General features: G+C 38.0%; 1 protein-coding gene across 1 annotated transcript in view; it reads right to left on the bottom strand.

The window, feature by feature from the left end:
- The window catches only part of mon2 (MON2 homolog, regulator of endosome-to-Golgi trafficking), a 39,446-nt gene extending 14,944 nt beyond the window's left edge, over positions 1-24,502 (bottom strand). Inside the window, exons 1-14 of the mRNA XM_056234947.1 lie at positions 24,292-24,502; positions 22,514-22,626; positions 22,321-22,425; positions 20,834-20,914; positions 19,928-20,001; positions 19,042-19,132; positions 17,482-17,583; positions 15,609-15,719; positions 13,913-14,088; positions 10,648-10,810; positions 8,368-8,661; positions 3,675-3,873; positions 2,168-2,802; positions 416-559 (exon numbers count right to left, since the gene is read on the bottom strand). Of these exons, the coding sequence (XP_056090922.1) occupies positions 416-559; positions 2,168-2,802; positions 3,675-3,873; positions 8,368-8,661; positions 10,648-10,810; positions 13,913-14,088; positions 15,609-15,719; positions 17,482-17,583; positions 19,042-19,132; positions 19,928-20,001; positions 20,834-20,914; positions 22,321-22,425; positions 22,514-22,626; positions 24,292-24,502 (2,499 nt within the window). The remainder of the gene's footprint in view (positions 1-415; positions 560-2,167; positions 2,803-3,674; positions 3,874-8,367; positions 8,662-10,647; positions 10,811-13,912; positions 14,089-15,608; positions 15,720-17,481; positions 17,584-19,041; positions 19,133-19,927; positions 20,002-20,833; positions 20,915-22,320; positions 22,426-22,513; positions 22,627-24,291) is intronic.
- Between the last annotated feature and the right edge of the window lie 422 nt (positions 24,503-24,924).

The following is a 24,924-nucleotide window of genomic DNA, read 5'->3' as shown; positions in this document are numbered from 1 at the left end:
TTTGAAAAGGAACAACGTGGTCCAAAGTATTCAGACATGACTAAAATAAAATAAAACCACAGCATGCAAAGACAAACATCTTCAAAATAAACAATCAGAAAGCCACTGAACGTATCTAAAATCCCCAAATAGTTATGACAAAAGTGAAATATTGTAATCCTAGAGCCTCATATAACTGAACAGGGAAGAAGAAAAAAACAAAGAAGTGTGCAATGTGTGCATTCAAAACACTCCAGAGCAGAAACAAAGATCATCTACTATAGCATCATATTGGGAAACAGACATGGAAATGAATGCTGTATGATGATGATGGGTGTATGTGTGTATGGTGAGTCATAAAACAACGATCAAAACCAATCTTGAAAACAGCTGAAAAGTGAAGCCCATCCGAGGTGGACACCGGACAGAGACTCACCTGGTTGTATTTGGCATTGGCCACGTGTTTGGTCTCCATCTTTCCGTACTGAGGAGGTTTACAGGAGAACTCTACGAACAACAGGAGCTGCTCAAAGATGGCCGGATACATCACCTGGAGATTCTCCGAACCCACACAAATTGCCTGGAACAATGACATACAATCTCATTCAGACATTCATCACAATCAACTGATCTAGTTGATATAACAGGTGTGCAATCCATCAACAAAAAAAAAAAAAGCATGATTTTCAGAGGGGGGAGGGGCGGGGGTTGGGGGGGTTAACGCACGTCTGTTAGTCATTAGAGTTTGGTTTATTTGGTTGGTGAGAAAAATAAGGATGGGACTGAATGGATGATTTGTCTAGTCATTAAACAGCTAACTAGTGCTCGTGTGGTACTTGCATTAACAATGCAAATATATCCAAACAACAGAAACATCAAAGAGTGAAACGACCTCGTGCAACCTAAAACAAAATTTATCACGTAATTTACTCGCCCTGAAACTCTTTCAGAAGAAAGGCTCTTCTAAGCTTTATAATGGGAGTGAATGGGGCCCAAAAAAGTGCATCCATCCATCATAAAAGTAATCCACACGATTAATAAAGGCCTTCTGAAGCAAAGCATGCGTTTTTGTAAGAAACATATCCATTTTATTAACTATAATCACTGGATTCCGGTAACGGACGTATGCGAGTTGGGTTCAGGCGGAAGAGTGACCTCTGACCCGACGCATGACGTATTAATAAACGATAGAGCAAAACAAAACACTGTTAACGAATTAGAAGTCTAAAATTTGAATTTTTAAAGAGAAATGTCGGAGGAGCTTCAGTGATTATAGTTTGTAAAGTTATAATTGTGGATATTTTTCTTACAAAAACGCATGGCTTTGCTTCAGAAGGCCTTTATTAACCCCTGGAGTCGTGTGGATTACTTTTATGATGGATGGATGGATGCACTTTTTTTTGGGCCCCATTCACTCCCATTATAAAGCTTGGAAGAGCCAGGATATTTTTTAATATAACTTCGATTGTGTTCGGCTGAAAGAAGAAAGTCATATACACCTAGGATGGCTTGAGGGTGAGTAAATTATGAGATATTTTTGAGGGGAACTATCCTTTTAATTGTAATTGTATTTTGGTTTGGTGTTTAATGTTTTTTGTATTTTTGGCTATTTATGCTGTTGGAATATTGTTTTAATGGAAAGCACAAGTTGTTTTTAAATGCGCTATACAAATAAACTAACTAACTGACTTAAAGGTGCAGTGTGTAATATTTAGGAGGATCTGTTGACAGAAATGCAATATCATATACATAACTATGTTTTCAGTGGTGTATAAACCCTTACATAATGAACCGTTATGTTTTTATTAGATTATAATGAGGCATTTCTCTCTACACACACCGCGGGTCCGCTTACACTGACATGTTTCTACGGTGGCCCTGAACGGACAAACGCGTTTCGTCACTATGTTGTTCTTCGTGCAAAGAAGCTATAGCTAAAGTCAGCGAATAAAACACTGACACAATGATGAACAAGTATCAATAATATTCGCAATTTACTGAATAATGAAGTAAACCTAATTTCGTTATCTTTGTAAAGAATCCTCATTGTTTAACTGGCTACTCTGTGCTGTCTCAGACGACGACATCACTTCCTGTCGGCCACCGTAACTTCTGTTGGGTGCAGTTCACAACCTCACCACTAGATGCTGCTAAATATTACACACTGCACCTTTAAGTAGTGTTGTACCTTCTGCAGGACATCGAGGGCGGTCAGGACTGCTTCTTGAAGGCTTGTGAGCACAGCCTCGGTGTAGGAGGGCAAGATGAACGGCGAAGAGTCTGAACTTATGGGGACCGACACGGCTCCATACAGGATCACCCCCAGCTTCTTGAGATCCTCCATGCTGAACCCTCCTGCGATGTGCTGGTACAATGCTGGGAAAATCTGTATTAGCGCCGTCAGGAAAGGCTGGCTGGGTACGAACACTAGTTTATCTGGTCCACCACTAGGGGGTCGCGTGCACTCGGTTCCCACCCGGTACCAAGTGTTCCACGCCGACCACCACAGAGCCGAGTCGTCGATCTCTTCTCCAGGTGGCGGAAGCGAAGGTTGGACGCCGTAGCGCTGGGCTAGTCGTTCTGCAAGCGAATCGGATCGGATTAGGGGTCTTCCTGGACCAGAACCTTGGAGAGACTCCATAAGGACAGAAGGAACGTCCATAGCTGCGAGAGCATCGGGTTTATCCGTGTCTTTAATGGGCGTGACGAGCTGGAGGATCTCCTGGAAGCTCTTGAGGGCGGCGAGGGAAACTTCATTGTTCTTGCTGAGGGCAGCGGACTGGATGTGGTCCAGAAGAACTTCCCAAGCTTTGAAAAAGTCACCTGCAAAAAAAGCAAGAGATCCATCTTTAAATCCGGATCCATTGAAAATGACGGGGGTTTTTTGTTTCAAAAAGCTTTATTTTCTCACTACAGATGAAATGAGCATAAAAAATGAGCATATCGTGCAAAAGTTCATTTATTTCAGTAATTCAACTTAAAAGGTGAAACTAATATATTATATAGACTCATTACATGCAAAGTGAGATATTTCAAGCCTTTATTTGTTATAATTTTGATGATTATGGCTTACAGCTTTTGAAAACCTTTTCACATTATTCTAAAAAAAAGTTTTTTGCAGTACAAAAATACAATATAATATATAATCATATAATAAAACGATATGATATTAAAATACACAAAAGTGGACACTATAGTTTATTTATGTAAGTGAGGAGAGCAAAATAAAGTAAATGGACATATTATATCCAAAAATTCTTCATACAGTGACTACCAGTAACATTTATAAATATTTGGGACCAAAAATGATTCCTCCACTTTGAGCTGATCATGTTTTGCTGAAGTGTGTTTTCTGTAATTGCTAATGCTCTTTTTACACACAGACTGAACAACATGAAGCATTGCTTGGTCACTGGTTGAGCTAAACTGGTATTATCTAATTGTGTAGTTAAATTTAACAGCTGACAGATATTCAACATAATTCATGTGTGTGAGTCTAACAGAAGGACGGACAAAACCAGTCAAATATCAACTGAGTTCTGCTCATATTTTATTACCATTTTCAGCGAATAAACTGTGATAATGTGAGAAATGTTGAAGGTGTCTGAATAAATTTAGGTTTGACTGTAGCCGTTTTCAAATATATCCAGATGAGTGTAGATTCGCCTTTGAGAACCACATCTTCCAGTGCTTACCCAGCTGCTGGAGCAGATATCTCCTGGTGTTGAAGATCCGAGCTACGCCCGCGAGCGTCAGAACCCACGTTTCCGCCCACTGCTTCTCTGCCGTGTCGCGCGAGTGGTGGATGAGGATATTTCCACCTCCAGATTCGATCTTCTCTTTGTCGGCCGTGGTGGAGGACTTCCTTACACAGTTCAGCAGATGAAAGAGAACCTGCGGAGCAATGTTACAGAGGTTTCCGTCATTAGCAAAAATTACAATGCAATTGGGTTCATTTTAGGGATGCATGATATATTAGCCACCATATCGGTATTGGCCGATACGTTCATTAAAAATGTTATTGTTTTGGCCCGATAAGAAAATTTGGCCTATATATTGAAGGGATAGTTCACCCAAAAATGAAAATTAGCCCATGTTTTACTAACTCTCAAGTCATCCTAGGTGTATATGACATTCTTCTTTCAGACGAATACAATCGGAGTTATATAAAAAAAAAAGTCCTGGCTCTTCCAAGCTTTATAATGGCCGGTTTCTGTTTTGAAGTCCATAAAAGTTCATCTATCCATTATAAAAGTGCATCTATCCATCATAAAAGTGCATCTATCCATCATAAAAGTGCATCTATCCAACATAAAAGTTCATCTATCCATCATAAAAGTGCATCTATCCATCATAAAAGTGCATCTATCCATTATAAAAGTGCATCTATCCAATATAAAAGTGCATCTATCCATCATAAAAGTGCATCGATCCATCATAAAAGTGCATCTATCCATCATAAAAGTGCATCTATCCATCATAAAAGTTCATCTATCCATCATAAAAGTGCATCTATCCAACATAAAAGTTCATCTATCCATCATAAAAGTTCATCTATCCATCATAAAAGTTCATCTATCCATCATAAAAGTGCATCTATCCATCATAAAAGTGCATCGATCCATCATAAAAGTGCATCTATCCAACATAAAAGTGCATCTATCCATCATAAAAGTGCATCTATCCATCATAAAAGTGCATCTATCCAACATAAAAGTTCATCTATCCATCATAAAAGTGCATCTATCCATCATAAAAGTGCATCGATCCATCATAAAAGTGCATCTATCCAACATAAAAGTGCATCTATCCATCATAAAAGTTCATCTATCCATCACAAAAGTTCATCTATCCATCATAAAAGTGCATCTATCCATCATAAAAGTTCATCTATCCAACATAAAAGTGCATCTATCCATCATAAAAGTTCATCTATCATCATAAAAGTGCATCTATCCATCATGAAAGTGCATCTATCCAACATAAAAGTGCATCTATCCATCACAAAAGTGCATCTATCCATCATAAAAGTGCATCTATCCATCATAAAAGTTCATCTATCATCATAAAAGTGCATCTATCCATCATGAAAGTGCATCTATCCAACATAAAAGTGCATCTATCCATCACAAAAGTGCATCTATCCATCATAAAAGTGCATCTATCCATCATAAAAGTGCATCTATCCATCACAAAAGGCCTTCTGAAGTGAAGCGATGACTTTGTGTAAGAAAAATATTCATATTTAACACGTTACAAAGTAAAATTCTAGCTTTTATGATGGATAGATGCACTTTTATGGACTTCAAAACAGAAACAGCCATTCACTACCATTATAAAGCTTGGAAGAGCCAGGACATTTTTTAATATAACTCTGATTTGTGTTCGTCTGAAAGAAGAATGACATAAACACCTAGGATGGCTTGAGGGAGAGTAAATCATGGGCTAATTTTCATTTTTGGGTGAACTATCCCTTTAAAGCCAATAAATAATGGATTATTTCCTTCAGCTGAGACACTTCAGATTGGTTTTTAATGGCTTGAAATATGATTGTAATCACTTCAAAAAGGAAAACAAGTCTGTCATATAAGCTACATAAAATTGTAATGAGAACATAGTTTGGGACATTGCTTTTAATGGTGAGACTTTTGTTTTTGTAATCAGGCTCTCAAAAATTATATAAACATTTGGATTTAGATTTAGATTTATCGGCTATCAAATACAAAAGAATTATCGGTGTCATAACGTGTCCCGTAGAGATCAAGGGGAGGTGGTAGATAGGCTCAGGACTCAGATATCATCCCACAGAGGATTTTTATTAAAGGCCAGTGGAGTAGTAGGGGTGTACAAACTCTCAGTGAAGTGTCACAGAAACAATTCCAAAATTAAACCAACAAAAAAAAAATATTTACAAAAATAAACATACACTGGACTCAGTGCAAACTTTGATATAACAATAACCAAAGAAAAACAAATTGATACAGGCAGCAAAAATCTTCATGATACGTTCAGCAATATAACCCCATCCTTTCCTCCCAAGGTTCAGTTTAGACTGTCTTATATAGCCTAGAACAGGCTCATTACACTCAAGACCATACCAACTACAGGGGTATCAATACAAAACCTTTGTAGCTTAAATATATGACCATTATCCAATTAACTTTCAAAAATCCAAAAAATCAATAAAATAAACTCATTCAGCAACTTAAACTAAATGCAAACACCATAAGACATTTCTCCATGCCTACATTACCAAGGGTTAAGTTCCCTATTAGTAAAAATGGTTTAACCCGACCCAAGAAAAAGGAAAGCTGTGGACCCGCCCCCTCCTTTGAGGAGTCACAGGAACAGGAAATGGTGAGTAGACAGCATGTGGGGTAACTGTTTGCAATGTAGAAATAAATACAAATTTGAAATAATAAATAACAAAAATGCATTACTAAAAACTTGTCTGTGTGGTTAATGAGAAAATCAAAGAGAAACTATAGCAGACATAACATGTTGTGATAGTGATGGCAAGATGAGGCTTCCTGAACCACTGAGACCTCGCAGCCCATTGCTTCAACCAAAGGTTCATTACTCGAAGCTTCATTCAGCATTGCTCACTAGTGACACCTAGCTATTGTGCAAAGAAATTGCAGGCAAATTAATTCATTCTGAACCAATGACCCGCCCCCCTCCCGCAATGTTTTATTTATTTATCTTCTTCTAAATATGAATGTCTCTGTAACCTTTCATTTGCAATAATAAAGAGATCTGTGCAGACATTTGTCCATTGCCTGCATGAAATAAAACGTGTATATTTCTCTGTCTGCATTTACTTGTACAGAGACAACTGTCACACACACAGTTAATTAATTATTCCAAAAAATATTGGATAGGGACAGTATGAACAACAATAGTGACTGTGTTGAGTGCAGTGCTTATGGTGGAGGGACTCGAGGAAGTGTAATAAAGTAAACTGCAGTAAACACCACAGTTCGGGTGGATGAATTGCAATAGATATTTATTGAGAAAATGAATTTTTTGAAGTGTGTTGGGGTTTAGACAATTCCTCTTCTTGGACAAAACCTCACCACCCTTGGAAAAATATCCTTTCACAAGGAACAGAGGATGCAGGGGAACATACAATGTCAGTGCCAGCGGGTATAAATAAAGATATTGATGCTTCTGTTGAGCCCAGACAGGGGAGGATTTCCTCTTTCTTGCTGGCTCCATTACCATGAAAAAGGAAGATGTCATAAAAAGCAAACAAATCCAAAAGGGCAATCCAAATTAAAAAGCAGTCCAGTCCAGATCCAAAAATCTAAGCTACCAAAAATCCAAAGCAATCCAAATAATCTTATCTAATTAATATAACGAGACTATAATATAGCTACTATAATTAATAATAACAATTATTCATTATTATTAATAACTATTCTAACCTGATATAATGCAATAATATACAGCCCTAACACATATATGACACAATAACGACAATGAGATTTCTCTAACTCTGACTCTCTGACACACTACACCTGCTTCTACTACTGCTACTCCTGCAACAGCCACAAGGTGGCGCGAGTTTCGAACCCCCTTTCTCCCTTTATCCAGAAGCGACACTCAGACCGAACCGATGACGTATCCACACAAACCGAGGCCTCGTTTGTCATCAGTCACGTGATTTTCACGTTAACAACACAAGCCTCGAATCGCGGCTTCATCTGGCACGCCCATTTTTTCTCGACACAAGCTCCGATGCCTCGGTTCAAATGTCACATCACTATGTTGTGAAGACCACTGATATGTGCACCTATCTGCAATCCACTCCAACAGCATATCTTAAACTTATTATAAATGAGTCTTATAGAATAATGAACCTAAGGGACTGCACCATAGTCAACAGAAACACAAAACCCTAAATAACAAATGAAAAAGAAACATAAGCCCACAATTTGTAATGACTACGGCAGTGATGACGCCATCTTAGCACCCGTCATCACAATCGGTATCGGCAAAAATGTTCATATCGGTGCATCCCTAGTTAATTTTGTCACTGGCCAAGTCTGATCCAGTACCTTCCAAACCAGTCAAATGTGTTTTCAACAACTTCTGGAAGCTCAAAACATTTTAGACCTCGTTTACACCTGTATTTAGTGTCGTCCACTTGTGATCCGATCAACCAAAACACATCTTATAGACAAAACGACCATAGATATCTATCAGTACAATATCTGATACCTATCACATGACTAAACATGCATCATTTTTAAAATACCCCTGTTTTAGATTTAGATTTATCTGCCAATATATCAGTTATAAGCTTTCAAATACTAAGAATTATAGGTTATCGGTAAAATATTTAATATCGGTGCATCCTTAGTTCATTTTGTTCTGATCCAGTACCTTCCAAACCACAATGTTCCAGGTCGGTGGTTGCAGCAGCGTCCCGTGAGCAGCAATGGTGGAGAACATGGTTTGCCCTGCGCTTTTCCTCACAGCCGGGCGTGGGTCTACGCACAACTCGCCCAGTTTGGCATACAGGCACAACCACAGGCAGTCGAAGGGCGGTGCCGGGTGGAAGGGTCGGTTCAGAGGTTCTCCTTTATCTTGGGCCTGTTTCAGGAGAACCGCTTCCTCCTTTTCCAGCTCCTCTGTAATGGCTTCTCCCCTCTGGAAGAAGTAATCTGAGATATTCCACTGCAGAAAGTGGAGAAAGAGAAGATGTTTTACTCAGTCTACTCATCTATCCAAAGGAACTTGACTTGAAGGCAACACTTTACGATATGGTTCATTAGTTAACATTAGGCCAGTCACTTTTGTGAAAAAATCCTGTTTGATTTTTGAGACATAATTGTTCATTGAATCGATTGTAAAACAAATGTTCCATGTCTAAAGACGTTTCCATTTTCAACACCAGATACAGGCAAATCCACAGACACCTAACAGGCGTTAGGACGAGCGTAAAGAGGGCGCTTGAGACGTGCAAGTCAGCAATATTCCTGATGATTTACTGGCGTGAAGTTTCAGCACAATAACAAACAGGAGCGCAACATTCAGGGATTGAGATTAACACCCTCGACCCGCCAAACGCGGGTAAAAATGAACTTTGGCGGGAAACGCTGTCAAATCACGAGCCAATTTGGTGTGTTTCTGTGTTTACTCACTTTTCTGGGGAAGTTCGTGTAAGACAAATCTGCGCAAATACGCAACTCGTGATCCTCATGATATATTAAAGCTCCAGTCCGTAACTTTTTTAAGTTAAAAATAATCCAAATGAATTATTTAAAAAAAAACATATTCTGCCAGTGGTCAAAACTATCTGCTTGCCATAGCTAGATTCAAAACGGTTAGCTTGTAATAATGATTTTAACTCCAGTGGTACTGGTGGGTTTTCGCGGGAAATTCGAGCATGTCTTTGCGTCATGACGTCACACCCGTACACATAAAGAAGGAGTTTCGGCTAGCCGGCTATACTGCGCGTGACGAGATGTTTAGATGTATAGGCTTTTCTCGCAGCACTTTACATGATTAAACTTATGGCGGATCCAGAAAGATCCAAACAACAATCATCAGTGTCAACTGGAGATTCAGCAGTTATAAAACCCAAAAGACTTCGTACTTCGGATTTAAGGTGGCTAGAGAAAGAGAAAGAAACCGTCTCATGCGAACACAAGGATTTAAACATCGGCGGGGCTTTTGAAAAGTGCGTGAACTCCGTGTTTTGAAGGGGTTCGAAACGGAAGAAGAGACCGCTTTTTTCTGCTGAACAAGTAAGACATTTCAATAGTTCAATCGTGTAACAGTACGTTTTCTTAATTCACACAGTTATGGAGTTTCCTTTGTTGTGCCTTTCTCGTTTTGCTATTATGGAGAATATGAATTCTGAACTACACAGGTAACCATAAAACACATTAAATTTAACATTAGTCACGCAATGCTGATGTTGTTAAGATGAACAATTTGAGAACAAAGTAGGCTATAATTTGCACGGTTGCTGTAAATCGCGTTGATTAAATCTAACGATCACTTGTCATGTCGAATGCTTTTTCCCCCTTAGTTGGTCAGAACAAAAATGGATGTTACTTACTTGTTCAGAAGACATTTTCCGGTGAAAATTCTTATGTTGGTCAAGCTTTCAAAAAGTGAATCTGTGATTCTGTATGACAGTATCCACACAGCGCGGTGACTGACAGCAGCACTCGCCTCAAAACACTGTGTTCATCCGCGCTGTTTCATGCCGATTTACATACGGACTGCAGCTTTAAATACAGCGTATTGCAGAATCTGCTCATTTCTGGCTTACTTGAACACACACGTCACTACGCAACAAATAACGGCGCGCTTGTTCACTTGCACTGAAGTAATAGCGAATATTAAAAAGCATTTGGTTAACAGAAAAGACATTGTTATTCTCCAGCATCCTACATGTTCTGTGTCCTATATTGATCTGTCCATCTAAAACACATTTTTGGTCAAAAAAAAAAAAAAAAGCCGTTAAAATCGATTCCCTATTTTCGTCTTCGAAACTTGTGTTGGTTGGTCCGATCGATTGTGCAATAGATTTTCGAACGTAACGATTAATAAATGCTGTAGAAGTATTGTTCATTCTTAGTTCATGTTAACTAATGACCCTTATTGTAAAGTGTTAGCGATGTTACTAGCAACACTAGCGGTACTCCTCACCAGAAGGCCGATAGACGTCAGGCTGATGTTCAGCTCCTGGTTCTGGAGCCCAAAGCTGCCGGCTACATCCACCACAATTTGGAGGCACATGCAAGGCATTGTGGGTAGGAAGTCGGTCACCACCAACTGCAGGCACTGGAACGCTGTTCGTATGAGGGATTCACTGTGGAATGAAAGATCAACTCTCCAAGATCAACACTTTAAATGTGACTTTTGATTGCTAGCTGTTAATTAGCTAAATCATAAAGGCTTCCTTGGTCAACTGGCTTCACAAGAGCCTGGTCCGTCGTGACGCTGTTTGACCAGGGACGTGTTCAGGATTGACCAAGCACCAACTAGTATAACCCAACCAGGACCAATGAAAATATTGAAATTCTTTCAGATTTTGGGGACATTTACTGTTGTTCGGTACATTTTCATGGGCAATATCTAGTTTCTGACGAAAGCTGCTTGAACAACAAAGTGGTGTGATGTCACTTCAAACAAAACTAGGCAAAAACTAAGTTTGTTAGAAACTTTTTTGGGAAAGTTTGCTCTGGCTGGCTAACTACCATTAGTCTGGTTTAAATCTGTTTAAAACTGCCTATTTCACTTAATGTCAATTGTTCTGCCTCTTTCTGTTGTCGTTTATTTATTTCTGGTGCTTTTAAATGTCTTATGTATCCCTGTACGGCGTCCTTGAGTGCCGAGAAAGGCGCCTTTAAATAAAATGTATTATTATTATTATTAGTCAGTGGCGATTACACAAAAAACTTTGCCACGAGTATATTGGGGTCTGTCTGGTGCTCTTCACGTGGACTAAAATGACCAAATTAGTTTTTAATTTTAATAAAATGAAAGCACTATGTTTTAGTTTGATAATGTTTTTATTTAATATTTTGTATTTTCAGGGGATTTTACGGTACTATGTTATATATATGCAGTAATTAAGGGAATCAGGGCGGGCTTTATACGATGATGGACAGATGATCAACCGTAACGTAATCATCCACGTCACCAAAGAGCGCTTGGGTTGAGTTCGTTTACAACAAAGATGGCCGCCGCTGGAGAACTGAGATGTGTAGATTCAGCCGTCGCGTCTGTTATAGGAGATGTAGACAGCGCATTCATTTTAAAAGAGGAACAGAGAACCGCGATCAAGGCATTTGTCGATCCAATCGAGTACAGAGGCATTTTCTTTCCTGGTTCGGTTGAAACGCCCCATAATCACAGCCCAATGGAGCCGCATCAGACTCGTGCTGACGAGATAGGTCCGACTGCAGAACCGCAGAACCATACGTCATAGCAGTGTGAGGACGACAGCGCTAGCCTAACAGTATGATGCCGGAAGTGGGCGTGGCCTGGCATTGCGCTACTTCTGTGTTTTAGAACGTTTCAAAGTTTAAAACAATGCTATTATAAATATTTGTTTAAACGATTTAATTAAAGATATGTTTAAGATGTGTGTATATATATATATATATATATATATATATAGTTGTGTGTATATATATATATATATATATATACACAGGTGAAACTCGAAAAATTAGAATATTGTGCAAAAGTTCATGTAATTCAGTAATTCAAATTAAAAGGTGAAACTAATATATTTAGTATATATAACTATACATATGCATGATTATACTTTTCAGAGGGCCGACATTTCTGTATTTAAAATCCTTTTTTGTATTGATTTCATGTAATATTCTAATTTTCTGAGATTTTAAATTTGGGGTTTTCATAATCTGTAAGCCATAATCATCAAAATTATAACTTTTGCACGATATTCAAATTTTTCGAGTTTTACCTGTAGATATATATATATATATATATATATATATATATATATATCAAATATTATAAAATATAATAATTATTTGTCCTATTAACAAAAGACAATATACTACTATTAAAAATGCTTTTCAATTCAATCAAAAGTTCAAGCTTTGTTTTCATTTTATTATTATTTTTGTTTAAAGCTTTGTTCAATTTATATTGTTAATCATTTGACACAACAAATGGATAAAGTATAATTTTAACTTTTAAAAAACTATTAACGTTTGTTAATACTCAACCATTTCACAACTAACAAATTTGTTTTTCATAGACCAAACACAACATAATTCTATGGTGGACTGAAACAAAAATTATTAATTAAATACAATTATTTTTTTCCTCTGAAATGGCAAAAGCATCACACACAGATGTACCTGCTCTAAATAAATAATAGTAATTAAATAAAAATACAAAATCGAACTAAATAAAATAAATTATAAAAAACAAAATCAAACCAAAGAAAATAAATCGTATAAAAGCGAGTGTCATGACGAAAGGCACCTCAGGAATCATCAGGATTAACTCCATGTGTATGGAGTTTTGATTTATTTAGTTTATTTGTCACTTGAGAATTATTGTTAAATGTGTGCCTGCATAACTTTAATAAGATTTATTTTCTTTGGTTTGATTTTGTTTTATATAATTTATTTATTTTATTTATTTTGATTTTATATTTTGATTTAATTACTATTATTTATTTGGAGCAGGTACAGCTAGTGTGTCATGCTTTTGCTATTTCAGAGGGGGAAAAAACACATTTCATTTAAAAAATGCTTTTCAATTAAATCAAATGTTCAAATGCTAAACCTTTTTTTATTTTTATTATTTTGTTTGTTTTAAGCTTTGTTCAAGTTATATTGTTAATCATTTGACACAAAACAGAAGCATAAAGTATCATTTTAACTTTTAAAAAAGGCTACATTCCCTGTCTTTTGTTAATAGGACAAAACATAGTTATTATATTTTATAATATTTGATATATATATATATATATATAGGCCTATCTCTTAAATATATATTTTTAATGAAATCGTTAAAAAATATATACATAACAGCATTGTTTTAAACTTTGAAACGTTCTAAAACACAGAAGTAGCCTGAAGTAGCGCAATGCCAGGCCACGCCCACTTCTGGCATCATACTGTTAGGCTGGCGCTGTCGTCCTCACACTGCTATGACGTATGGTTCTGCGGTTCTGCAGTCGGTTACTATTGGTGCTGACTAGCATCTGAGTATAACGACGTCAGGCTACTGAAAATGAGCTTTCAGTAAGATTTAGTTTGGGCTGCAGTACCAAATGCTTCCACTAGATGAAATTCATCTCCCATTCGTTTCCAATGCGCTAATTTTTGACTGCGAACAATACAAGTGTGTCTATATTACTCAGGACCAACCTTTAACCTTTTCGAATCATGATTTGTTTGTGTCCACATAGCAAGTGCCTCACCCCTGGTCGTTTCGGATCGCTCCGATGACCCCCAGTACCAGAGGCCATCCCGGTCCGAGACTGTCTCCCTGGTTCTGTAGGATCTGCAGGACACACTCCAGCTGCTTCTGTCGGATATCGGCGTGAAGGACGTTGGAGAGCTCCTTCAACGGGTTCAGGAGCAGCAGCTGCAAACGCTGAGGAGGACAGGGGATTGGTTAAGTGCTGTCCAATCAATAACCGAAATCAAACTATTGAAGTAGGGCTGGGAATCGAAAACCCTGAGGTCAGGAATCGGATACTTGTTTGAAATTAAAATTTAGATTCCTCTTATTGATTACTTTGTGAGCATTTCAACACAACTTTAAACAATTCAAGCGAGAGACGACTCGCTGTTTTCTATGCTGCACACACACACATTTAATGCGCGCTCACAGTGATTTTAATGTGATTTTAAACTATTTTGCACCGTTTTACATCCAAAACGTGCACACAGAAAAAGTGATTTTAAAACATCCAAGCCCGAGACGCTTTCAGTGCTAAAGGTGTGTGTAACTATATTGTGCAGCTCTTAAAGAGACAGAACTAATATTCCTGCTGCCGTCTCTATAATAACACTAATCAAACAGAGAAAATTCACTCGTTCTTGACTGAATAGCTTTTGTAAGTATATTTGTAATGTATATTTTGCAGTGTTATTTTACATTTGATTACAGTTTCTGTACCTGAACACCAAAGAAATCTTAAAACACTGTTTATTTCAATCGTATCTTTGTTCAGTTGTATCTATTTGTTGCGATTGCTAATTTATTATCTGTTCTTTTTTAATTACTGAGTGTTTGCTTGTCTTTAATAATGCTTGAAATTTATATTAGTTGGGTGTTTTTCTATGGTGTTTTGAACCACAGGCAAAAGTTTCTTGTGTAAGTGTTGTTCAGCCTGTTGATTTATATTCAAGATATACAATTAAATGTTTTGCAATAAGACTAAATGTGAATGATATCCAAGTTCTTTTTTTTGTTTGTTTTTCAGGGTGTCTACAGATGACAAGTTCAATTTAAGACTTTTTAAGACCTTTTTAATGCCACTTTGAATGAAATGTAAGACTGTGATGGAAAATACACATTATATTACAAACGTATATGTAATATTAAATGTTTAACCTAAGTAATTAAAGTAATTTAATATTAACTACTTGTTTATTGAACTAAAATCAATGTTAGATTTTGCAATCGTGAGAATATTCAGCAAAATAGCTCCCGTCATGTTATGTTACTCAACTATATCATATGTTATAAATAAAAAAACTCCACATTGTGAATGTTTACCTCAGTATGTTTGTTCTGTGAGTTATGATGTGTGCTGTTATGCTCGTTTGTTTTGATTTCTCACTATAAAGTCTCTCACAGAGACAGGCGAGTCTCAACAGCGCTACCAGAAACACATTATCATTATCAATCGCTGTTTATGTAATAAAATCAGAATCATTCTCGCGATTCGATGCGCCGCTGGTTATTTGACGGACGTTGTGTCCGTCAGACTGGAGACATTTTAGCGGTAATGTGACCAGAAATATTTAAGACCCATCGAATCTGAATTTTCACCTTATTGGAATCGAAATTAGGAATCGGAATCGATAAGCAGAATCGAAATCATTAAAATTCACACGATACCCACCCCTACTCTGAGGACGCAGAAGATCTGACTGAATTATCACCTGGTTTTGGGACAGCGGTGGCTCATGTTTGTAGGACAGTCCAGCTTTGATCAGCGAGGTAATGGCCTCTGCACCCCATTCCCTCATACGAGTGTTAGGATGCTGACACACCTGACAAGATAATGGCATAACAGGCTTCATCTTCTGATGCAATATATCATTTCGTTATGATTTTGTGGTGAAGTATGGGCGCATCGGCTGAGATTCACCCATTAATGAAATACAGACAGACAAATCAAACATTGCAAATGGAGGGTGACAACACAAAGGTGGGCAAAATAACATCATTAACACAAAAAAAAAAGCAAAGCAATAGATATTGGTTATAAAAAATATATATATAATTTGTAAAAAACATTTATTATGCAGACTGATTTGCAAAATATTCATAAATTATATTTGATTTGTTTAAGATCACAAGAGGAGATATTGTTTATTGGATTTGGAGTGTGTAGATCACAGATCGGTGTGTTTTGCGAATATAAGCAGATGATTAAATAATCTCAAAATAATGTGACCATCTTGAATCACAGTCAGAAAGTCCTTTCACATTATTTGCATTAACATTCCCCAATGCATTAAACTCTATAGGGCAAAACGTCAAGCGTTTATTTAAACTTCTGACTTCTGTTATTTCTACTCGATTACTTTTGACTTTCTGAAATTGCACAACACAAAGCTGAAGGTATAAAATGACATTCTGAAAATAATTATCATATAAAACAGCCGTTCTGTGATCTGGGTCTCTGGGCCCTGATGCGAGTCATGTGACAGCTAAGATCATCATGAAAACAAAAACATCTGATTAACACAACAACAAAAACATGAAATGAAACAAAAGGAGAGTCATTACTCAAAGAGAAGGATTTCTGAAGTTAAAAAGAAAGTTCGGCACTTACCTTCTACAAAACAGACATGTCGCAAAAGACAGAGAAGGGAAAAAGACGGAATAAGACAACATGAGGACATCGTGCTTTAGCATATATATATATATATATATATATAATATATATATATATATAACTACAGAAGAAGTGTGAGTACAGCAGACAAGGACAGCAAGTACAGAGCACAGAGTTTAGAGCAGCCCGCCAAATATTAAATATTAACATTTCCATCTCGTTACAACAGTTATTTACTGTAATTAGTTGTGCTGATATTAGTCAAATTTGTTTCAGCAATATTATTAGTATTTCGAGACCCTGAAACAATATTATTAGTGATTAGAGGCAAGCTGAAGTACACAGGGGAAAAAAAGCCAAATTGTATAAAATATAAATACAACCAATGGAAAAAGACACCTTTAAAACTAAAAATAAATAAATAAATATAAATAAAATAAAATGTCACCAAATTGTATAAACATAATAAATAAATATAAAATATAAAAATAAAATAAAAATAGACAGACAACTTTAAATATATTGTATAAATAAATAATAAAATGATTTAAATTAAGAAATAATATTATGCATAATAAATAAATATAGAAAATAAGCAAAACTAATGGACAAAGACGACTTTAAAGCAAAACAGTATTTATAAATAAAGAACTAATATACATAATAAGTCAATTAAATAATTTTAATAAATTATATATACCAGCAGATAATAAATAAATATAAAGACAAATTGACAGACAACTTCAAAACTAAACAATATAAATAAAAAATTAAGCAAAATAAATAGATAAATACAACTTCAAAACAATAAATATGTATAAATAATTAAAATAAATGATATACATAATAAATAAAATAAAAACATTAAATAAATAAATATAAAACAAATGGTCAAAGGCAACTTCAAGCCTTAAACATGATTGAATTTCAAAACGAGGAGCTGCATAGTTCTGATTGGCCCCGGGTCTCACCTCCAGTAGATGAGCCGTCAGAGGCCTCCAGAGAATCTCGATCCGGTCCATGTTCACCAGTCCGGTCTCTAACAGTTTGGCCACCGCAAACAGAGACGGCTCCTGAGCGAGGAGATCAGAGAGATATAAAACATGAGGAAATTAATCTGCAGTTAGCTTCAGCATCATTACCGCCCTGAGACGTATTGTGTATGTGTTGCTTTCTCTCTCTATCTCTCTCTTTGTCCTGCCCTTTCTTTTACATGATTGGATGAGCCCAAAGTGATCTCCAGATGAGATTGGTGCTAATGGGACCAGAGGTGCAATAAATGCTCAACCTGTGATGTCTAGTGGTGTGCAGATCGAGGCTTCGTATGGACACGAACACTGAAACAGCTGAAGCCAAATCTAGCACCCCTAGTGGTCAGAACAGTGTAAATGCAACAAAACATGCATAAAAACACCTTTTACAAATCTATTGCACATTTTTTATTGAAAGTAAAACATTTCAAAATGCAATTTATGAGATTATCAAGTGTCTAGATGTGCTTGTACCAATTGTCAGGGTTTGTTCTGTTCGTTCTATGATTGGTTCAGCTAAACAGGCCAACAAGAGACTTTTAACTTCCATTATTCATTTTAATAATACTAATGTCTAGTTAAAACGTCTACAAATGTATAAAACTGATCAGAGATCAGGTAAACCCCACAGACACTTCTCAGTGACTCGTGGGTTGACAGAGATCATCGCCCCCAGCGGTGAACCATTGAAATTTACAAGTGTTTTAAAACAGTTATGACGTAATGAAGCCTCGTTTACTGAAATCACGCGACTCTGGCAGTTTGATACACGCTCCGAACCATTGATTCGGATAAATATTCGTAAAGGCTTTTCAAAGTGTTTTTTTAAGTGAAATTGCCATCTCTAGTGAGTTGCACATGTGCTGTTGTGTGTTTGCTAGTGTGTTGCTACTGCTAGCTTGCCTGTCGTGTGAATTTGGCTTTGAGTTTCTCATTTCCTTTTTGTATATTTTCTAAAATATTGTAAATATCTTGTCTGTTATTGTCTGTTAGGAGTTTGTTTGGTGTTTGTTTGTTGCTTTGGCCTTTCCTCATCCCTGAAGTTGTGCTTTCATTTGTGGTTTTATAAATAAAAGTGTATAAAAGGATCTTTGGTTGCCAATTCCAGTGTACAGGTGAAACTCGAAAAATGAGCATATCGTGCAAAAGTTTATTTATTTCAGTAATTCAACTTAAAAGGTGAAACTAATATAATATATAGACTCATTACATGCAAAGTGAGATATTTCAAGCCTTTATTTGTTATAATTGTGATGATTATGGATTACAGCTTATGGAAACCTTTTCAAAATATTCTAATTTTGAATTTGGGGTTTTAATATCTGTAAGCCATAATCATCAAAATTATAACAAATAAAGGCTTGAAATATCTCACTTTGCATGTAATGAGTCTATATATTATATTAGTTTCACCTTTTAAGTTGAATTACTGAAATGAACTTTTGCACCATATTCTAATGTTTCGAGTTTCCCCTGTATGTTGCGGCCTCAACGACGCACCTTGTTGTTTCCGTAAGCCATTTCCATGGCCTCCATGGATAAAGAGCACAGGGCGTTTATCAGGTGATGCAGAGAGACGTCGTCCAGGTATCTACAATCACACACACCATTTCATTCTACAATTGATCTATGGATGGAAACGCTACTTATCGAGACAATAGCTTGTTTTCATATGACGTCACGCCACTGCGTTGCCATGGCGCGAAATGCAAATGGCGGGCAGGAAGTGATTTGCTGTATTTAGAAAGCACTATAACAAACTCAAAATGCCTATGTTTTGTGTCGTTTATGGTTACTTAAATCGATCAAACCACGAGGAGTTTTTATCGTGTACCAAAAGTTGTTGTTCATAAGGGGGGAAATGCAAGAAATTGACCGAAAAACTCCAGAAAAACGGCTTGCAAACCTATGTCTGCGGTCGGGAGGAGCCGAATGGGAAAATGCCCGTGTGTGCAGTGATCACTTCGTCAAAGGTGAGTTAATACAACTTAAGTGACTGTTTGTGTAACGTGTAACGTTTCCGAACTTTGCAAAGTCAAAGTATGTCTGTAAGACGAGGTAGTTGCTGATATCCACCGCCTCGATGGCAGGAAAATCTTTAAATTCAGTTGAAAAATCGCTCCTCTTCATAACGTAAGGATCACGTTCAACATATATTTGATTTTTTTGTTTATATCTTTCTCTTGTAATAGCGTGTAAAGTAGTAGAGTACGGACTTTCCTCCATCTCGTCCATTGCACTCTTCACTCCCTGCCCTCCATCTGAATTTCGCGCGTCATCATCATAATCACGTGACTGAAACCCAGCTATTGCACTCTTTAAAAATGTACTTGATATTAAGTATCAGTGACATCATGCACTATATGCATTATTCTGACGTTCTTACTGTGAGCTTTCAAAGAGTCTGGAAAGGATGTTTGATATGACGGGTAGATCGGTCATCACCGCCGTGGTCAAAACCTGCGACAGAAAAGAAATAAACTCAATTTTTTACTCGGCATTTCATAGTATTGCATATTATTATTAATATTGTTGGCTCTTTTGGATAAGCGCATGAATGTAAACATTTGGCCTGTGGAAAAGCGGCGTCTCATTACGTTGCCAATATTTTTGGACTTGTTTAAAGGCACCTGAGCATTTCTGAGCAATATCTTCACATAACAAGGATGAAAAAATGCTGATGACTCAGAAAGTGCCTATGATCTGCAAAAATAACACTGAGGGTGTCTACAGATATAAACAAGTTCAATTTAAGACTTTTTAAGACCTTTTTAATGCCACTTTGAATGAAATTTAAGACTGTGATGGAAAATACACATTATATTACAAACGTATATGTAATATTAAATGTTTAACCTAAGTAATTAAAGTAATTTAATATTAACTACTTGTTTATTGAACTAAAATCAATGTTACATTTTGCAATCGTGAGAATATTCAGCAAAATAGCTCCCGTCATGTTATGTTACTCAACTATATCATATGTTATAAATAAAAAACTCCACATTGTGAATGTTTACCTCAGTATGTTTGTTCTGTGAGTTATGATGTGTGCTGTTATGCTCGTTTGTTTTGATTTCTCACTATAAAGTCTCTCACAGAGACAGGCGAGTCTCAACAGCGCTACCAGAAACACATTATCATTATCAATCGCTGTTTATGTAATAAAATCAGAATCATTCTCGCGATTCGATGCTTCGCTGGCTAAAACTTTCCAGGGCCTTGAATTTTTTTTTCTTCAGATTCACAAACTTTCAAGCGTTTCAAGGACCCGTGGGAAGCCTGTTTTTACCGTGCTGGGACCCTCCACGGCCCGACCGGGTTTCAGGACTCCTCCAACGGCCGGTTTCAGGCCCAGAATCCACACCAGATGCTTAGAGGGAAGAGGAGATGAATGAATATGAGTATTGAATATGAATACAATCAGGCATGTCATCAGCAAAAAACAAACAAAAAAAAGATGGAAAACCTGAACTCCCTCTTTATTTTTCGAATAAAGAAATATGGTACTATTGCATTAATATTGTACTATAAAATAAAAAAGGCCTTTATTAACAATATTATTTTTTAATTGTAATTTATTCAGCTTTTGTATTGTCTTCCGGTTCACACGTCTTCCAGTGTCTTCCAGACACACGTCAGCAGCGTCTTACGTCAGCAGCGGCACTGAACGCGGATCCACAACAGAACCAGAATACACACACACACACACACACACACACACACACACACACACACACACCAGACACACGTCAGCAGCGTCTTACGTCAGCAGCGGCACTGAACGCGGATCCACAACAGAACCAGAATACACACACACACACACACACACACACACACACACACCAGACACACGTCAGCAGCGTCTTACGTCAGCAGCGGCACTGAACGCGGATCCACAACAGAACCAGAATACACACACACACACACACACACACACACACACACACACACACACACACACCAGACACACGTCAGCAGCGTCTTACGTCAGCAGCGGCACTGAACGCGGATCCACAACAGAACCAGAATACACACACACACACACACACACACACACACCAGACACACGTCAGCAGCAGCACTGAACGCGGATCCACAACAGAACCAGAATACACACACACACACACACACACCAGACACACGTCAGCAGCAGCACTGAACGCGGATCCACAACAGAACCAGAATACACACACACACACACACACACACACCAGACACACGTCAGCAGCGTCTTACGTCAGCAGCGGCACTGAACGCGGATCCACAACAGAACCAGAATACACACACACACACACACACACCAGACACACGTCAGCAGCAGCACTGAACGCGGATCCACAACAGAACCAGAATACACACACACACACACACACACACACCAGACACACGTCAGCAGCGTCTTACATCAGCAGCGGCACTGAACGCGGATCCACAACAGAACCGGAAGACAATACAATGCTGGAGAAAGTCCTAGTTTTGGTTATTTTTGGACCAAAATGTATTTTCGATGCTTCAACACATTCTAACTAACCCACTGATGTCACATGGACTACTTTGATGATGTCTTTATTTCCTTTCTGGACAAGGACAGTATACCGTACATACATTTCCAATGGAGGGACAGAAAGCTCTCGGACTAAATCTAAAATATCTTAAACTGTGTCCCGAAGATGAACGGAGGTCTGACGGGCTTGGAGCGACATGAGGGCGAGTCATTAATGACATCATTTTCATTTTTGGGTGAACGAACCCTTTAATGACTGGTCAAACTTGTACCTGTAGTGTTGCTAAAACCAGCTGCCATGAGGTTCCCAGATAAACACCGTGACAGTGCGCCAGATTCAGCAGCGTCCGCATGCACTGGATGTTCTTCGCTGTGAGCTGACGGACACACAGAAGGATTAAGGAGTTTTAGTTTGCATGGAAAAGCATTTAGTTTCACTGTAAGAAACATGAACGTGTGATTTACCACAACGGTGCCCTGCGGCTGAGCGGTGAGCGGCTGACCGACCGCTACAACCTGCTGGTGCGACTCACTCGACGGACTGACCATCTGCACACTCTGACCCTGGATGGAGTACACTACACACACACACACACATTTATATACACAAACACCCTAAAGCTTGCAGCTAATAGCTCAAACAGAACAGCTAGCATCATCACACACCTAGAGATGGGCATGGTTGTATTTCAGTTAGCCTAATAGATGTTTTGATTTGCATTGAGAGAAGATCTTATGGTAATCTCTAGGTATGGTGAAGGGTGTGTGATGATGTGGGGATATTTTAAGGATGCATAGTGTCCCGGATCCATGAAATAACTGGCCTTTAAAAATAAAAATCTGCCCCTCTATGGGAATATAACATGGGGTGTCCTGACTTATGCACCCCTGTATTTTAAGGAAGAACATTTACTTAAAGCTGCAGTCCGTATCTTTTCCTCTTTGTCGCCATCTCTCTGTTCGAAATCTGTAACTGCAGTGATTCGCGCAATTATTATCTTTACGTGGGTTGTAAATCGGCATGAAACAGCGCGGATGAACACAGTGCTTTGAGGCGAGTGCTGCTGTCAGTCACCGCGCTGTGTGGATACTGGCATACAGAATCACAGATTCACTTTTTGAAAGTTTGACCAACATAAGAATTTTCATAAGAAAATGTCTTCTGAACAAGTAAGTAACATCCATTTTTGTTCTGACCAACTAAGGGGGAAAAAGCATTCGACATGATAAGCTTCGTTAGATTTAATCAACGAGATTTACAGCAACCGTGCAAATTATAGCCTACTTTGTTCTCAAATTGTTCATGTTAACAACATCAGCATTGCGTGACTAATGTTAAATTTAATGTGTTTTATGGTTACCTGTGTAGTTCAGAATTCATATTCTCCATAATAGCAAAACGAGAAAGGCACAACAAAGGAAACTCCATAACTGTGTGAATTAAGAAAACGTACTGTTACACGATTGAACTATTGAAATGTCTTACTTGTTCAGCAGAAAAAAGCCGTCTCTTCTTCCGTTTTGAACCCCTTCAAAACACGGAGTTCACGCACTTTTCAAAAGCCCCGCCGATGTTTAAATCCTTGTGTTCGCATGAGACGGTTTCTTTCTCTTTCTCTTTCCACCTTAAATCCGAAGTACGAAGTCTTTTGGGTTTTATAACTGCTGAATCTCCAGTTGACACTGATGATTGTTGTTTGGATCTTTCTGGATGCCATAAGTTTAATCATGTAAAGTGCTGCGAGAAAAGCCTATACATCTCTACATATCGTCACGCGCAGTATAGCCGGCTAGCCGAAACTCCTTCTTTATGTGTACGGGTGTGACGTCATGACCCAAAGACATGCTCGAATTTCCCGCGGAAACCCACCAGTACCACTGGAATTAAAATCATTATTACAAGCTAACCGTTTTGAATCTAGCTATGGCAAGCAGATAGTTTTGACCACTGGCAGAATATGTTTTTTTTAATATAATTATTTTTGATTATTTTTAACTTAAAAAAGTTACGGACTGCAGCTTTAATTAAGACATTAAGATCAATTTCCAAAAGATGATTTTGAATCCTCTTTCTAGTCAACTTTAGCATGGGTGTGTTCACTTATGTATAGTAATATAATTATATTACTTATTAAATTGGTCAATGATTTTGACCAAAACTGAAAGTTCATAACCTGCTTATGAATATGTGATTATTGCGTGTTGTGTGTGATGTGGACATCCGCATGCGCTGGCTCTCGTACCTTTATTGGCGAGGTTGGTGGTGTTGCTGCTCAGGATGGTGAGAGCGTAGTGAGGAGGGAGAGAGGCTTTACAGATCGCAGTGATGAAAGCGTCCCGCGGCGTCACCAAACCCAGACGGCCACACAGAGACGCCACACACAACTCCGCCTTCAGGATGTTCTCTGTGGCCGCCTCGTCCGTACTGACACACACACACACACCGAACATCATCAGGACAGGCAGGCTCTGTGACTAACATATGCTAAATAAGGTGTGTGTGTGTGTATGTGTATGTGTATGTGTGTGTGTGTGTGTGAGAGAGAGTGAGTGTGTGAGTAAATGTGAGTGTGTGAGTAAATGTGAGTGAGTGAGTGAGTGAGTGAGTGAGTGAGTGAGTGAGTGAGTGAGTGAGTGAGTGAGTGAGTGAGAGAGAGAGTGAGTGAGTGAGTGTGTGTGTGTGTGTGTGAATGAGTGTGTGTGTGAGTGTGTGAATGCGTGTGTGTGTGTGTGTGTGTGTGAGAGAGTGAGTGTGTGAGTAAATGTGAGTGTGTGAGTAAATGTGAGTAAATGTGAGTGAGTGAGTGTGTGAGAGTGAGAGAGTGAGAGAGTGAGTGAGTGAGTGAGTGAGTGAGTGAGTGAGTGAGTGAGTGTGT

The sequence above is a fragment of the Rhinichthys klamathensis genome, unplaced genomic scaffold, assembly GCF_029890125.1.
Source record: "Rhinichthys klamathensis goyatoka isolate OS25496 unplaced genomic scaffold, OSU_Roscu_1.1 h1tg000409l_1, whole genome shotgun sequence".
NCBI classification, from domain to species: domain Eukaryota; kingdom Metazoa; phylum Chordata; class Actinopteri; order Cypriniformes; family Leuciscidae; genus Rhinichthys; species Rhinichthys klamathensis.
Note: the sequence above shows the minus strand (reverse complement) of the source record. Positions and strands in the feature narration are given on the sequence as shown.